The 17,508-nt window shown below is 30.9% G+C and overlaps 1 protein-coding gene across 1 annotated transcript in view; it reads left to right on the top strand.

Moving 5' to 3' along the window:
* Positions 1-1,438: 1,438 nt before the first annotated feature.
* Positions 1,439-17,508, top strand: part of LOC106464616 (protein kibra-like) — a 26,740-nt gene continuing 10,670 nt past the window's right edge. Inside the window, exons 1-13 of the mRNA XM_022392340.1 lie at positions 1,439-1,670; positions 5,781-5,890; positions 6,669-6,763; positions 7,037-7,323; positions 8,307-8,436; positions 9,525-9,644; positions 10,384-10,532; positions 11,093-11,257; positions 11,859-11,948; positions 12,202-12,819; positions 13,470-13,538; positions 13,866-13,952; positions 15,010-15,199. Coding sequence (XP_022248048.1) covers positions 1,543-1,670; positions 5,781-5,890; positions 6,669-6,763; positions 7,037-7,323; positions 8,307-8,436; positions 9,525-9,644; positions 10,384-10,532; positions 11,093-11,257; positions 11,859-11,948; positions 12,202-12,819; positions 13,470-13,538; positions 13,866-13,952; positions 15,010-15,199 — 2,238 coding nt within the window. The 5' untranslated portion in view covers positions 1,439-1,542. The remainder of the gene's footprint in view (positions 1,671-5,780; positions 5,891-6,668; positions 6,764-7,036; positions 7,324-8,306; positions 8,437-9,524; positions 9,645-10,383; positions 10,533-11,092; positions 11,258-11,858; positions 11,949-12,201; positions 12,820-13,469; positions 13,539-13,865; positions 13,953-15,009; positions 15,200-17,508) is intronic.

The raw sequence follows: 17,508 nt of genomic DNA, 5'->3' as shown, positions 1-17,508 counted from the left end.
GAGAATCATAAATATACTGCGATAGACGACAACGTCACATTCTCCAAGTGCGTGATAACCGTTCGTCACTAAATTTGTTTGTTATTTTATGTGTTGCTAATCTTCTAGTGGTTACACCTATTAACCCAGAATTACATCTAGGGCACTTAAATATATATATGTTATTTTCAGTGTTTTTATATATAAACTTATATGTTGTTTTTAAGAAACATTAAAAAAAAACACCCGAATTTACTGACAAATAATAGATGTTGTATACGTAATCAGGCGCTTGGTGAATGTAACGTAGACGTACGTCTTTGATATGTGCTAGTGATCGTGATGATAACATCTTGCTCTATCAACTTCTAAGAACTCATGGATGAAAGTAAAATAGTATATGTTATGATTTGTCAACCATACTGCACCTGCCATATTCAATTACGACGAGGTCTTTCGCGTAATACTAGGATTCATTAAGCCGGTTGGGATATAACAGCGGTATATATATATATCATTAGTTTTCATGTTCAACAACTGTTAGGATGTGAATTCGATTTTAGGTAAGAATTAATAACACAATAATATTTATTTTATTTTAACGCTTTATTTTATTGATTTGTTAGCACTATTATTTGAATGAAATTTACCATCATTCATCAGAATTGGCGAACACCATAGGGTCAACGAGGAAAAAAAAAACACTTTCGCACTCCAAGAAACCATTAGTGACAGCAAAGGTGAATATGTTATAACATGTCAACCACTACATCTGCCATATCCAGTACCAACGAGGCCTTTCGCCCAATAAAATTAAACCAGAGCTGAATGAGATGGGTTCAGTGATTAAACTATTAACATAAATAGATAAAAGTAGTTTTCAAAGTTAATTTTTTCTTTCAAAAATAAACAACTTTGTCAATCTCTTTTCTTGGGATCAAGATTTTCCTGTTTTACATATTTATTATTTACCTGCTGGCTTTATTTTCATCTGGGAATAATACATTTTTTACAAGCCCCATATTAGTCTCTAGAGATGATCGCTCACGACGTGATGCACTTTATTTGATGTGTAGACTGGGCCACGTTTTATTTTAAAAGTGTTATTTAATCAGTATGTTTTTCTTCGCCTTCTAATAGTTAATCGATAAATTTTATTGTGTTGTATTGTTTTTTGAAGACATGCATTCACAACAAGTAAAGACAGAAAGAACGGCTAGAAAATGTGCGACGCGACTACAAGTCCTTTCCATTTCCCACTGGCATGAAGGGCAACTTTAAAATTGCCCTGCGGCAGGCAAGACGAGCTAAGGTGGAGAAACATCAACATTCCAATCTTTTGTTTATCCAGCTTTGATTGGTTCCAGTGCACCACGCGGCACTTTCTGTTGATTGGATAATCTAAGGCCTTGGTTGGCGCCCTGGTACACGAAGTCAAATACTTTTTTGATGACGTCAGACAAATATAATTCCAATGTTGGTAAGCCATGGAGAACATGGATAATATGTTATATAGTGATGGTAAAACCTTGCATGGTTTTCACTGATTTTTTTGCGTAAAATATGCCTATTGGACATAATGATGAAATTCCTTTACCCGTTGGATGGGATATTGGAAGAGACTTCGATGGAAAAATATACTTTATTGACCATATCAATCGTAAAACTACATGGATTGACCCAAGAGACAGGTAAGCGTTGTTGCGTTCCCGTGGAATGTGACTGTGAGTCCACTTTGGCCTAATGAAACAGGCTTGGAATTCGTAATTTTTTCCGCCTATACCCTAATTAAGTAATGTGTTTTTTTGAGGAATGGACGTAGCTTTAACTGCACTAAAAGATAATTGAAAATTTAATTTATCCAGCTTATTATTTGATTGAATAATGAATCATAAAATCCAACTTATCTTAGTATTATAAACAATTAGTAAACAGTAGTAGTTGTAGTAGTAGTAGTACAATAGTAGTCTGATGTAGTACGAGACCTAGCAAAGTCACATACCAAGGAAGGGGTTAACTCGTGAGGGGAGGAAAGGGAGTGATTTCGCCATTCATTAAGACTAAACTACTTTTATGACCTTGTTCGTAATATCATTCAGAAACACCTTAATATTTCTACAATTGTGTTGACCGTGTACTTTGTTTTTACTTTTTTTATTGAACATTTAATTTTATTTTGTCAGACTATAAGCTAGTAAACCGAAACCAACTAGGCTATGTAACGTAACTTGAACTTTATATACCTTGTAAGATCAGGTTATAACTTCTGTAAATTGTTTAAGTTATTAGGATACAACTCCAAAGTTAGTCTAATTTTAAATTAATGTTTAGTATAACTTGGTATAAACTGTTTGGTAGCATAATTGGTATAAAAATCAAAACTTGTTAACATTTAAGGGACAAAAAGTGTATGTCTGTCAACCTGTGCTGTCTTATCTACTTAAAAAAGAAACTGAGTTTATTTTAATTTGCTGCATCCACCACATTGATAACACTTCAGTCATATTCCCTATATTTCTTCTTTTTTCAAGATAAAACAATTTAGAGATCTTACAAATCCTAGTATGACAGCCTTTCCATACCAGTTATTATCCCAGTATGTTTACACACGTACAATTTAAGGACAACAAGGGACATATTGGTCTATCTAGGCCAGCCCATATGCCAAACTAAACTTAAAACACTCAGCTATCCTCTGTCATTCAAATATTTCTACACTTTCTTAAACTCCCTTAAATCTATTGCATACACCACATCTAAAGGCAACCACCTGAAGCTGTCTTAGCTGAAGATGATTCTTACCCTGCCAAAATTTATACTTATGTTCCCTACTCCTACTGTTCTCATCGTTAAGTATGAAAAAAGATGATGCATCAATACTATCAGTTCCCTTTACAATCTTAAACACCTCAATGAGATTCCCTCTAACTATTATTTTTTCAAGAGAACTTCCCGAGATCTTAATATGATGTCATATGACATCCTATTCATCACAGGTATCATCAAAGTAGCCCTCCTCTGAACCCTGTCCATCAATTCAATGTCCTTCTTAAGGTAAGGTAGAGCCAAGTCTGAAACATAATACTTCAAATGTAGCCTAACCAGTAACTTGTACAATAAAATGATAGCATATCTATGGACTTGTAATCAGTGTTTTTCAAATACAACAAAAAATCCTATTTGGCATACCACTAGCATCAGCACACTGCTTGGATAGCTTAACAGAATGATCACCCAAAACACCAATAACTTGGCAATTGGAGATTAAGTTGTGGATTTATTAATTGTCTAGTCCCTGTAGCTCAAATTTAGGCAAGTCTGCCAAATAAATATTCACGTAATGAAACATTTCGAGAGCATTAAATCTACTGTGAGAATTTGTTTAATTTGAACGTAGTTGAAAGACAAGTGTTAAAAAAAAAGAAGATAAAAATAGGATTGGAAGGGAAAAACAAGATCCAATTTGGGAAGGGATTCAGACAAACCTCCATGTAAAGTACAAGCTGCAAATGATAGCTGAATGTCATTTCGTAATTTTATAATCAGTTCTTTTTTTCTAGATATAAAACAACTTTTTTTGTTACTCTTATGAACATCTAAAGACATGAATAACAGACACTGTTAATGATATGAACACAATAACACTTTCTTTATAAAGAAGTGTGTAGTTATATCAATACTCTCAAGAGTATTGGAAAATATTTGTAAGCTATCACACATTTAACATAATTTGAAATGGGATTTTTTTTTTTAAAAAGTAAAAATATGTTTTGTAAAAGACATTTTGATGCCTATAGTTATAAATGTATGGTTACCAGATAATGATTAAGTATGTATGTTCATTATAGTTGATTATACAAAATACATATATTTGTCATTGGTAAGATAAAATCATAACTTTATTCTGTATAGAACAATTGTTTATTAATCCCTAGCTGTAACAGGTTACATTAAATGTTAGGCTTAAGATTGAGCAACTTCTAGTTTTATCCAATGAAATACTTTAAAATCTTACATTTCTTAAAATTAGAAATTAGAGCTAGAAAGTTGATCTTATTAATATCAATTTCAAGTCTATTATATGTCTATTGACTTGTTTTTTTTGTGTTGATCTTGTATTACTGTTGTGTGTAGCTAACATAAATATATGCAGCACTCCTGTTGAACGTTTTGGATGTCAGATTAATGTGTAACCCTCTTAAGTTTTATCATTAGTGTAAACTAGTAGTGTGTTTGTTATACTTCATTGTATATTTCTGCCATCATAGCCCAATAGTGTTTATCTTTAGTGTTCATTAAGTATATGTTTTGAATTATTCAAACTCAACATTCTAAACAACTGATTTAATAGGAACAGTCCACTTGGACTGATGCTATATTAGAGAAGTTATGTTTACTATAATTCCAAAGTTATGAAATGTGGCAAGCTCTTAGTAAACAGTGCAAATCTATTGTATACAAATAATCAAATATGTTACTAAACTTTTTATACTAAAAAATATGTCTGTGAATTTATCGAGTCAGATTGACTTAGACTCTGACATATTGAAGTGCAAGGTGATGTATCGTATATTTTGGTGTATAAGATGTTTTACCCCAAAATTTGATGTCAAAATCTGCTTGCGTCCTATACAACGAAGGTATGAATAATATATATGTGTATATATATATATATATATATATACGATATACATAAGCCATGTGTAAATATATTTAAATATAATGCTCCCTAAATAATAAAAAAATAAATTGCAGTGAAAGCAATGAAGATTTTGTAGGTTTTGAACCAAACTAAATAACAGTAAACCTTTTTTTGATTTACGGTATTTCCTTGTTTTGATGTTTTGAGCTCTTTTGTATTTAGAAAAATTATACTAATTTCTAAAGTATCAAATTGTACTTTTGTTCAATAAAAATCTTTCAAATACAACTGTAGCTTTTATTTCCCCAAAACATTGTCTTCAAAATAAGGGTGCGTCTTATATTCTGTAAAATACAGTATATGTGATGAATAAAAATAATTTTGTTCATTGTACAGTTTCCAAATTGCATATCTATGTTTTTACGGTATCCCCATATACCGTGATATTTTCTTTACCCTAACACAAATTGTTGAGGAATCAGCAGTGTAAGGTAACAAAAATGTGATAACTCTAATATCAAATCCATAATACCATGTTGAACGGCACTCTTTACATGGTCATGACTTGCACACTTTTACCCCACACGTGTACATAGGGTTAATTATACAAGATGTTTGAACTGCAGAAACATGTGATGAAACAAAGAAAACAAAGTGCTTAAGAAATGCATAGAATATCCAGAAAAATATACAAACATTAGTCTGTGTTGTTAGTGCAATCGTGACAGAAGAGTTGCATATATTTCCAACAGTGTAATTCTTTAAATGGTTGTGTATTTACAAAGTTTTACATAAATTGTCAAGTTTTTAGTGGATAGGTAATGTGTGCCTCACTTTGTTGTGGTGGGAGGGGAAAAACTAAGTGTAATATAATTGTTAATAATAATATAAATATACACTAACTAAACAAAGTGGAGGGGGGCATTTATACTTTCTGTCCTATGTGGTAGGTAAAACCTTCTTAGGCAATAATGTTAAGTATTTATAACAGTGTTAATAGTACACATACACATTATGTTCTGAACTTGTATAAATAAATGTACAAAATTCTTTTTATATCGTATGTTAATGGAGATTTCACGGAGCTCTGTGTGTTCAGTGAAAAATGTACTTTGATCTACACAATCTATTAAACAGTGTTTGTAATCTGGTATTTTAGATATGTTAAAGCCAAGACTTTTGCTGACTGTTCAGGTGAAGAACTACCCTATGGTTGGGAACAGTGCTATGACCCGAATGTTGGTTATTTCTATGTTAATCATATCACTCGTAAGTACCCAATAAATTCGGTATTAATCATTACCATAAATTACATAAAATATTTTATAATGGAAAAAGAAACTTATTTTCTATTATATGATTTAAAGTTTAAAATACAGAGGGCAGGTAATTGTTTTTTAAAGTACCTTCTATTCACATATTAACTAACATGCACATCAGTGTATCAGTTGACCATTGCTGTAAACTGGGAATTTGTGCCTGTGGTGGGCCTTTAGCAGAAATGCTGCACTGTAAAAAACACTGGTAGTGGTGAAAGTTATATTTTGTTTTTCATTTTCGTTGCTTGATTTTATGGAATTTGAATGTGAAAATTTCTTTGTAGTTTTTGAAATATTATAAAGAATTACAAACTCAATTTACATTTTTTCAAGTTTTTGTAAATTAGTTTCCATATTCTTGTCTCTCCAAATGAAACAGAAAATTTAATTATTAGATCTACACATCAAATTTATAGGGCTAGTTTTGTTTTGTTACAGAAACTTAAACTATATGTATTTCTGAAATTGTGTATTGTTGTTTTAAAGAAAAGTAGTCATGTCTTTATAGAAACAAATTTAAAATTATTAGACCGTTCAATTCTAAATAGAATAGTATTACTCCAAAAATGACTGCTTTTTTAATCATTTGTGATTTGTTTCTGAATTAAATCTTTGGATACCTTGATATTCTTCAGTTGTTACTATTTAATTTATGACACAGACTCCAATCATTTAACCATGTAGGTTTAGCCTGAAACATTATGGATTTATAATTTTTCATGTGATAGATACAAATCAGCTTGAAGATCCAAGACATCAGTGGCGCCAGCTACAGGAGGCAATGCTCAAAGAATATCTTGTCTTAGCTCAAGAGGAATTATCGGTAAGTTTTTCCCTTTCAGTTGAGGAATTGATATAGATGTATAGGTAGAGTACACGATATACATTGTTTTATTATTAAAATATCATTATCATTTTCAGCATTTTGAGTGTAAGGTCTGCATGAAGAGAAACCTATGAAACTTCACCTACCTCAAATTTGCAGTTATACTTAGTAAATCAAGTATCATTTTTGGAGTCTGAATAACTTATTAATTAAAACCTTTGAAAGATCAGAAAGTCATTATATAATATTCTTTTTTTTTTGTTCCTTCAGGCTAAACAAGAAATATACGATGTCAAGCAGCAAAGACTGTCCTTGGCTCTTGACAATTATCATCAGCTTCAAACCACTGTAGCAGAACTTAATAACTGTCATTCTGATAGTAGCCTGTGTTCAAGTGGATCAGCTTTTTCTTACAATAGTGTAACTAAATACGATCCTGATCTTTTAAGAGTTGACGTGGCTGTAGCACGAGAGCGCGTAGAAAGATTGAGACAAGAACTTGATCAGATTCGTAAAGAGATGCATTACAAAGAAGAAGGCTTAAAAACTTTATCTCAGTGAGTATTCATTATTTCATGGATTAATTTGTTAGGTGTTGGAACTGGTTCTTAAACACTAATAGTCCTAATTGTTGTGTGCTCGATGTGGTTCGTGGCTAGTTTGCCAGCCTACGGATCTCACTGATCAAAGTTTGAGCCATGATATGCAGCACTTTGAGCTATAGGGGAATTATAAATGTAACAGATTTTCTGCTATTCAGTTAAGAATAGCCAAATAGTAGATGGGGATCGCCGCTAACTGGTTGTGCTTTCTTTGGCCAACAGTCCTAAAATAGGGTTGGCTGTGCCTGAATCCTAGGGTTTGATCTCCTTGGTTAGCCCATGAATTACATAAGGTGCTGTTCAGATTGAAAATGCCAATTCTTATTTGTTGACTAGTAGAAAGTGTACAGTTAAAAGTATTCTGTTTCATTGTGTATATTCAACAGTAGAAATGTATGTATTTCAAATAAAACTTGCTAAAGAAGAAGGTTAGTACTTGATATGTATTTGTATCCTGCTGTTTTTATTTTATCTTGTAAAGGTTTTTAGTTTTTACTCACATTTGATATAATTTGTCAGCAATTTATCATATAAATCCCAAGTTCATCTACAAATGCAAATGGGAAATTTTAATAGTAGATTTGGAAATATTGACCAGTTTTAAACTAAATGGTGTACTTTGTACATGTGCTGTTTCCAAAAAAGATAGCTTATTAAGTTACTGTGTACTGCAGTGACACATTTAGTTAATGGGTTTTCCACTTATGTAAAACTTTCTTGAATTTTTTTTTGTGTAATTACATTTTATTTTTTTTCAAAACATGACCTATAATAGTAATAATAATAAAGAGGTGAATTTATCGCAGTAGAGTGTCCATAGGTTTTTCACATATTAAAGTTATAGTTTTGAGTAAGAATAAAGAATCAAAAATGTTACATGATCTTTTAGAATACAGTACTTGAAATAAGGGTTTAATGAAACATTCGCACAATTTCAGAGTGGATCGTCAATTTTGTGATCAGAATACGTTCTACACACTAGAGGAAGCTAAAGCTCTTTTGGAAGAGCTTCAAAATATCCAAAAATCATTGAGGATTGGTAAAAAAGAAAAGGAAGAACTAATGAAGGTAGAAATAGTTAAAACTAGTATTTGTTTCTACATTACTTATTGTTACAAGCTTTCCTTCCTGTAGACTTATTTATAGTAGAATTGTATACTTGTATCTCAAGTACTTAAGCATAGCCTGAGCAGATAGTGTGATTGTTGTACACAAGAAACAGTAATAGCAAATCCTAAGTGATGGCAAGTGATCATTTGATATATGTGTGTACAGAAATCTGTAGAAAGAGTTCTGTTATGTTGATCGTGATGGTTTTGTAACTGACTTAAATTTAAAATGTTCTAATGTTTTATATAATGATCAGTGTTAAACCTTCATTCGTGTGCAATGAACGTCTTTAAAGCAATATCATCTTTTTGTATAATTATATGTAAGTGAATTTTCAGAAACTATGAAAGTAAAAGGTTCCTTTGCAGTTTTGTTATTAAATTGTAAGATATAGTTATATTTTTAACATATTTATTTTAATATTTTTTAATAGATTTTGTAAAAGATAAAACTTGTTTTAAATGTAAGGGATATATTTTATTGTTACTGAAGCTTAGAAGTCTCACTATATGCAGTCATTTAGTTGCCCTCTTTAGTAGGAGTTGGAAACTATTTTTATATTTCTTAAATATGAAATTATTGTGTAATGTGACAAAAAAGTTCCTTTAATACATTTGAATTCAAAATATATTTAAAACTCGAGCGCTTTTGAATAGTTGACTATTCTTTTTCAGGAGAACAAAGAAGAAGAATAGTCACGTATTCGAAAGCACTCGAGTTTTGGGTCTTATTTTAAGTTTATTACCCACAGTTCTGTCATTTTAATTTATTTTTTCTGTTTATAAAATAATAAAAGATATATTTTATATTTCTGGTGAGGGCACGTTAAAAGAAATTTGTGATAACATTGAGTACAGAATTTGATTTGGTGAAAGTTGTTAAATTAACAAATAATAATAAATGTACAAGATGAATTAATCTTTGGCTTCATAGATTCAGACAATAGGTAACTTTTAAAAAAATAAGGTATGCTAATTTACTGCAAATAGTTATCAGTTTTCTTTAGAAGATGACTTTTTTTTTAGAAATTACCTTTACTTTTGCAGAACCTTTCAAGTTTAACAAGTGATTTATCTTGTCTCCACCTCATTTCATCTGATGATCCCAATTCATGTACCGTAAAAGAAAAACTGAGCACGTCATCTCAAACGGAGATGTCAGGAGAGGTAATTATAACCACTTGTGTGATGAATTTCACTCATTTTTTGCCTCTTTCATTTTAGTCACTGTTTATTAGTTTTTAGTTCCTGCTTACCATTTAACGTAAAAAGTATTTAATGTTTAGTCTTATAAAAATTGTACATCGTACGTGCATGTTTTTATACTTGTTGTTTTACAAAAAGTATGATATTTCCGAAGACTTGGGCATTAACATGATTATTTTATTGGTATAATGAATAAACTTGGTATTCTGAAAATTGTTTAATCTTGAAGTCTGAGTTCAAGAGAGGTCCAGTTCAATCTACACTTTGATCAACGTGTATTATTGGGTTATACTAGTTTGATATTTTTTTTATAAATAGATAAATTTTCCTATTTTTTAACCTATTTTATTGTTCTTATACTTTTTCTATATATCTTTCCATTTTGTAGCAAATATGTTTTCATGTTAAAGGTTTGTGTATTTTATCTTGCATAAAGGAAGTTTTTAATTCTCACGAACTGTATTATAAAAGAAAGTTTGCATCTCAAGTTTTACGGTTTCAGATTCTTACAATGAATTTAGTGATATAGATGTTATCCCAAGGTTCTCTTGTCAAAAAAAATGTTCAGAAAATAATTGTTAATGTCTGTTCCTATCACTTTATGATGTAAGAGCACGGACTAAAAGACAGTTCTAAAATAGGTATATATTTAAATTATTAAGTAGGTGTTTTTAAAATACTAATGAAATTTTTCTGACAGTATGGCCATCTTGGAGTTCGGTTAGCTGAGATGGCTAATATGAGACTTCATTATGAAGAGATGCGTAAAGTTATCCATCGGATGCAGCAGGAATTAGCTGATTTAGAAGATTTGACATCTCCTGAAGAAATAGAGTCTGATAAAGACCGGTAATTTGATATTGTATTGATTTGTTTATGTGTGTGCGCTAAATGTTCATGATGTTATCATTTGATTAAATAAAAACAATAAAAAATTGTATTGTATTAAAATATTTTAATTCTTTGAATTAGATTAAATAAGTAAATTTTCAACTTCATTTATCTTAAAATACTGTCATCTACTTTTTATCTTAGAAAGTTACAACTTTTCACTCAATTCTGAAATTTATGTTATTATATTGACACGAGCTTATTCTGTTATTACTTGTACAATCAGTGACTGAACAAGTTATGTACTTGTTGTTGTTATTTTTTGTTTCTCCATGATGCACAGTTACGGTCTAAAGCCTATATTTAGTGGCTTTTATGTATACATTTCAGTTTGTGTTTTATTGTTACTGGCATGTGGTGTTCTAAATTGAAACTGTGAATCGGTATTGAAGTGGAATAAAAACTTTCTGATTTTGTTTTCTTTTGAGATTAATAAAGTAAGGTCATGAATAAAAAAATGTTAAACTTAGTCATACTCCAACTAATAACTTAATTAAAAACGTTTTTTTTTACTTTAGATTACTACTGATTCAAGAAAAGGAGCAGTTGCTACAAGAACTTCAGAATCGTATTGAAAAAGAAAAAAGCCATAAGGAAATAACTTTAATTCAGTCGGAAATCGCTAAGCTGGAAGAAGATTTAAGTAATGCTATAGAAATATCAAACAAAGTAATTGCAAACAGGTTAGGGAGCTTTAAAATTTTGTCTTTCTGTATTTTGTGGTACATTCATTTATAATTAAGCACTTTCTGAAAACATTACACTATAACTCAAACATTTATTTTGGTTAGATTTACAAGATACTGAATTGAAAAAACAACTGACAAACAATCAAGAAGTAGTTTAGGGTCGTTACACAGTGTTTCAGTCAGGTCGCATAATTTTGGGGGTGGCATAAATTATCTCTATCTGGATCTTTGCCGTAGTTGTAGTCGTTGGCCCACTTTTCCAATTTTGGAGAAGGAATGTGGGGAAAATTGACCCAGCCTTGTAAACCCTAGCTGAAAAAATTGTTTCTCATGTATTGATAATTTCATTTAGAAAAGGTTTACTAATGGATATTCGATGCTGAATGAGTGAAAGAATATTTCATAGTATTTTAAGGTCCTTTTATTGTTTTATTTTTATTATTTTATTGTAAAAGTTGTAGTATATTATCCACTAATCTGTTTACAAGGTAATATGTAAGACTTTTCAAAATGATCTTAAATAAACATTTGTATTTAGTGCTAGTTTATTTATGAATCTATCCTCCAGTTAGGCTTGTTGGTTTATTTTCTCTAGATTGATGCTTCATGAGAAGAAGAATAACCTCTTGCAGCAACTTAGGGATGCAATTCGCCAAACCACATACATCGAGTCCAGGCTGAAAAGGTAATTATTTATTATATGAAGTGTTTATTCTGCTTAAAAAAAAAGCTAGAGTAACTTTTGATTGTTAACATTTCAATCGTTATCTTTATATCTGTTTGGTAGATTGTTGTTTTAAGATATTCAGTTCATACATTGTTCTTGCTTTAATTCTTAATTTCATATTTTGAAAATTAACAGCCTGTTCAGTGTTTAATTATATTGCTTAACCTTTTTTGAAGAACCCATCATAATGGTTATTCTAATTTTGTTGCAGTTTATCAGCCAGCACTCTGTCTATGTCATTAAGCAGTTCACTTGGGTCACTCAGCACTACCAGCAGTAAAGGGTCATTAAGCAGTCTCAGCTTTACAGACATCTATGGACTTCCACCAAGTTCTCTAGATCCATCCATTGAAGACCTTCACAAGCAAGTTGAGCAGATACTTCATAACAACATTAATTTAGAAGGAACACTTGAAGATTGTTCTTCTTCATTAGCATTAGGGCCATCTCTCTCTTCGTGTTCATCACTTTCATCTGTATCCTCTTCGTTATCACCATGTGACCTTTCTCTTGAATCATCAAATTGTGATAAACAGCGAAAGGATGGACTGATTAATGTACAAGAGCTAAAAGTAACATCTTCCTCACCTGAACTTCCAAGAATGGACTCTCTTAAACCGTCTGCGGTTATTCAACAAATAAATCTGCCTCTTCCGTATCAAAATAGGTTCCACTCTTTATTAGAAGAGTGCATTCCTCCAAACTACAAACAGACTCATGAACCAAGAAATGAGGGTAACAGGCCCACCTTTGATCCAGGTTTGAATAAGGCACGAAGTGATGAGTCTGTAGCAGGAGACAGTGGGGTTTTTGAAGCTTCAGAAAAAAAGTAAGTTTTATCTTTTTTTTTTATGTGTAAATAAAATACCATAACTATTTGAATATAATACGCTTCCAAATGTAATATTCACTCTAATCTTGATGAACAAAGAGTCAAATGTGGCTTATCACCATAACTGATATGCACTAGTCTTTTGCAGTACTGTGGTAAAAGTAATCTTTTGATGAAAAGAATGTTAGTGTCTGTTTAATCTCTAATTGTGTGTTCACCTTAGTGCTTGTTATCTTTGTAATTGCAGCTGGCAAGTAAATTTTGTCCAAATGTTAGGGTATCCATAAAATCACTAAAATTGAGTTTGCTTTCCCTAGTGCTTTCTATATTTGATATACTATTGAAACTCAACAATTCTAGGTATGCATTATCTGAACTGGACTGTCTGGGAAAAAAAAAAAACATTTAAATTTGTTGCCATATATTGCACACAACCTAACTTCTAGATAAATTTGTAGTGAAAAAAATGTGTATTATATTCAGGAAAATATGGCAGTTATAGTTGGAATACTTGTATTAGGTTTTTTTTATGCAATTATAAAATTTTGTAGTGTGTATTGTTATTATGAATTCAGAACTGAAAAAAAAAAACTTTGTCAAATGATTTAATCTCTACTACATAAGGCTAACAAAAGATTCTTTAATAGGCCAGGAAGAGGTGAGCACAAGATCCAAAACTCCAATGTTGAAGGAGCGCAGGTTCAACTTACACTGAGGTATGAAAATACATATCGTAGGATTATGCGAGTGATTATTTTGTAATAGTAGAAGTAGAACAAAAAAAATGTTTGTATGCTTATTCACAGACATAAAACATAAATTAAAACAACTGATCTATCGTGCTTAAAGGAAGTGAATCATTTCAGTAATCGAACTTTTAAGAAAAATCGTTTTCACTTCAAACTGTTTAAACTTGGCTTATTGTTTTTCTTTTTACTTATCAATTGTACTGTAAATAGCAAAAAGATAAGTCCAGTATTGAGCCATGTAAACTGCTATTTTTTAATGTTGTACATATTTTAATAATGTTGTTCTATTTTTAGTTATGCTTTAGAAGAAAGCATACTTCAGGTTGGAATTGAAAAAGCAAGAAATCTGACGGCACTGTTTATGCCTAATAATCACAAGATGTAAGTTTGGGAGATTTTCTTTTGTCTGTGGGTTTTCTGATTGGATGTTTTTATATATATTCATTGTGACAAACAGCAAAGGAATGGAATAATTGATGTAAATGAGCCAAAAGTAACATCTTCTCACAAAAACTTCCAAGAAGGGTCTCTCTCTCTCTCTTAGATCATCCACCAGGATGTTTAGAATAGGGTACTTGTGTGATAAATATATATGAACAGATTTATTATTTTATCTTTTGTTTCAAATAACAATGAGGGTATTTCTGTACTTCTGCTTAGCTCTAATCTCTTCAGTAATTTGTTTGTTTTCAAAAGTATTGTGGGGGGGTTATCATGCTGGACCGTGTACTGGAAATTCTAAGGTTAAAACTGAACATGACCCACACTTCCATCTGTGAAGATATAATAACAGTGAAGTTATTTCTGCTTTTCATTTAAGAATGGCTGTGTAGTTGGTGAGAGCTGCTAACTGGTTGGTTTCTTTCTGATCGGCAGTTCTAAATTGGAGATGGCTATACTTAAAAGCAGTTTTAAACTGGTGATGGCTATTATTAAATTTTAAGGTCTGTGACTTGCCCATTTATCATTCAATTTGAAAATACCAAATCTAAAGAACTGTGCTTATCTTAATATTTAAGGACTAGTATTTTATTTTTTGCTGAAGTACAGTTAAAATATAATTCTTTACATAGCTGTTAATCTTAAATAATTTGTGTTTAAGCCTAGTATAAAATTTAAGTAAAAATATTAGAACTTTTTATTGGTATAATGGATTATTAAGAGTTGTATTTTTGTGCTAATCCACTGAAAGAAATGTTAGTTGTTTTATTCTAAATTGTTCACATAAACAGCCGTTTTCAATTTTTGTGTAATTGATGTTTATAGTTTCTTGAACGAAGGCAAGATTGTAATTTTATGGAGGTTGGCGAAAATAGAAATATTGTTTTATTAATTTACTTGTAAACAATTCTTTCAACTTAAAAACAAACCATTTTTCTTATTCTACTAACCAAGATTGCAGACATTAATTTGTGTTTATCAATGCTTATATTGTTAGATTCATCAAAGTTGGTTTACAGCCAGTCCTATCAAACACTCTACAGGGCAGCACCAAGCTCTTAGATAATTTCCATAAGCCCATCATCGCCGAGAACTTCAAGTTTCCCGTAAACCTCTCCAAACTATACACCAAAACATTACAGATTAATGTCTGGTGTGTGGCTCCTTCGGGAGAGACAGAATGTTTGGTAAGTTAGAATATTTCTTTCTTTTTTTGTAATTGGTTTTAATGTCTTAAAAATTTCTGTATCTGTAAATACCTATTCTTATTTTTACTTTACTTAAATGATTAAACTATGTTTTATATTATTGGTGTTTTGTACTCATATGCTAGCATAGACACACACGTTTTTGGACAGATTGAAATTAAATTCATCAAATGTCAACCTGTCCTGTTAAAAATGACAGCAAAGATGAAATAACAAGAAATTGCATATGATACTGTATTCGTTTAGGTTATACATTAATTAAAATATTACATGTGACGAAAAAGGTAGCAGGATTTCATAAATAGATTGATCTTATTGCAAAAAAAAGTAACAAAAAAACTTTTTTTTTCTTTTTGTGGACTGGATGTGGCAAAATGTTTAGTGTGCCCAGACTGTCAATTTTAGGATTCCTGTTTCATGATCCAAGTGTTATTATTATCCAAAGTGCCAATCATTACATCCATGCTGTTAACTAGCTGCCTTCCCTTTAGACTATCAGTTAAAAATTAGAACCAGTTATGCCTAGATATTTCCTCGGTGCCTTTTGCACCTCTTGAACTGGTCAGTTAATCTACATGAAACCTCGATGTATGACGTAGATATCCACTATAAGAGTAACAGTCAAATTCCATTATTTGAGAAGTAGAATAGTTGCAGAGTCAGCAGTTGTTGTTGTTGCATCACCCTCTAGTCTGTCGATTCAAAATGAGGGATGGCTGTGTTCAGATAGCCCTTGCGTAGCTTTGTTCTAAATTCTGAATCAATCATTTTAGCTCATTGCTCCAGGTTTATCAAGGTTTGTGGTATTAGCTATCTCTGACTCATTTCAGTTAGTAGTACACTGAAGTAGGTATACTGAGTAATTGGCATCTTAGACTAGCTATGAATAAAAGTTACCATACAAAGTACAAGAATAATACCGAGATTTAAAAAAAAATTACTGACTAACACTGGTATTTTGCTTTTGATCTGTAAAGGTAATTAAAATATTCAATTTTAATCTCATGTTTACTATGATACTTTCTAGTGTTGATTGAGTAACATGCTAACTTTTTAATGGAAGAGGATCACACACTGTAACACAATAATAATAGTCAGCAGCCAGTTTTGAGTGCATATACACATTTTGTTGTAAATTATACATTGTGATATGTGCGTACCATGCTTTACTGAATGGAGTGTAACTGTATTAAAAACAGAAATTACATTTACAGATCACTTAAACCTAGTCGTACATTACTTACTGAATTATAACTAAACTGTGCTTATTTTTTTGCAGAAATACCATATTAACTGGACAATACTTGAAAAGCAAAAGTTAGGGAAAAATATAAATTCTCTGACCTACTCTGTAAAAAAGTTCTTACATAATCAGCATAGAAAATTGAAGTACACTACATATATAGCTGGAAGCCAGTATTTTCACACTCCTAATAGTTAGTTTTCTGCATGACATAGTGATGGTAAAATAAGAACTTGACTTCTGAATAATAGTTGATTAATATTCTATCACTTAAAAAAAAATTAAAGAATATTTTTGTCCGCAAATTTCAGATCATGACTAAAAAAACAGAATAATTTGACTCTGTAGTTAGTGTACATTGTTGAATTGTCCCAACATTTACTATATTATTACTTAGACTAAGACCTTAGGAGTTTAATTGTCTTATAGTATGATCGACTGGCAGCACATCATTTTGAAGTCTTAAGTTTGTATTTTTTATACGTATACTCATAATATTAGAGTAGTACGTCTTATTAAAATTAAAACAAGTTTTTTCGCTTGTATTTTTATTATAGTAAAGCACTTTCTTTTAAAGATGGATTTAAAGTTTATAGATGTTTGCAGTTTACCTAAGTACTTACAAACAGGCCAGATAAAGAATTAAAAATAATAATGGTACACTATTAATATTTCACGTTACTTCACATAAACAAAATCATGAACTTTGTTTGTTTCTGTATCTTAGTAAAAGGATGGTAAGTTTGTATTGATTACAACCAGGTGAATACTAGCATACCTTCAGAACAATGTTTTCATGTATTGATTACAACCAGGTGAATACTAGCATACTTTCAGAACAATGTTTTCATGTATTGATTACAACCAGGTGAATACTAGCATACTTTCAGAACAATGTTTTCATGTATTGATTACAACCAGGTGAATACTAGCATACTTTCAGAACAATGTTTTCATGTATTGATTACAACCAGGTGAATACTAGCATACTTTCAGAACAATGTTTTCATGTATTGATTACAACCAGGTGAATACTAGCATACTT

The sequence above is a fragment of the Limulus polyphemus genome, unplaced genomic scaffold (genome assembly GCF_000517525.1).
Source record: "Limulus polyphemus unplaced genomic scaffold, Limulus_polyphemus-2.1.2 Scaffold1701, whole genome shotgun sequence".
Classification (NCBI taxonomy): domain Eukaryota; kingdom Metazoa; phylum Arthropoda; class Merostomata; order Xiphosura; family Limulidae; genus Limulus; species Limulus polyphemus.
Note: the sequence above shows the minus strand (reverse complement) of the source record. Positions and strands in the feature narration are given on the sequence as shown.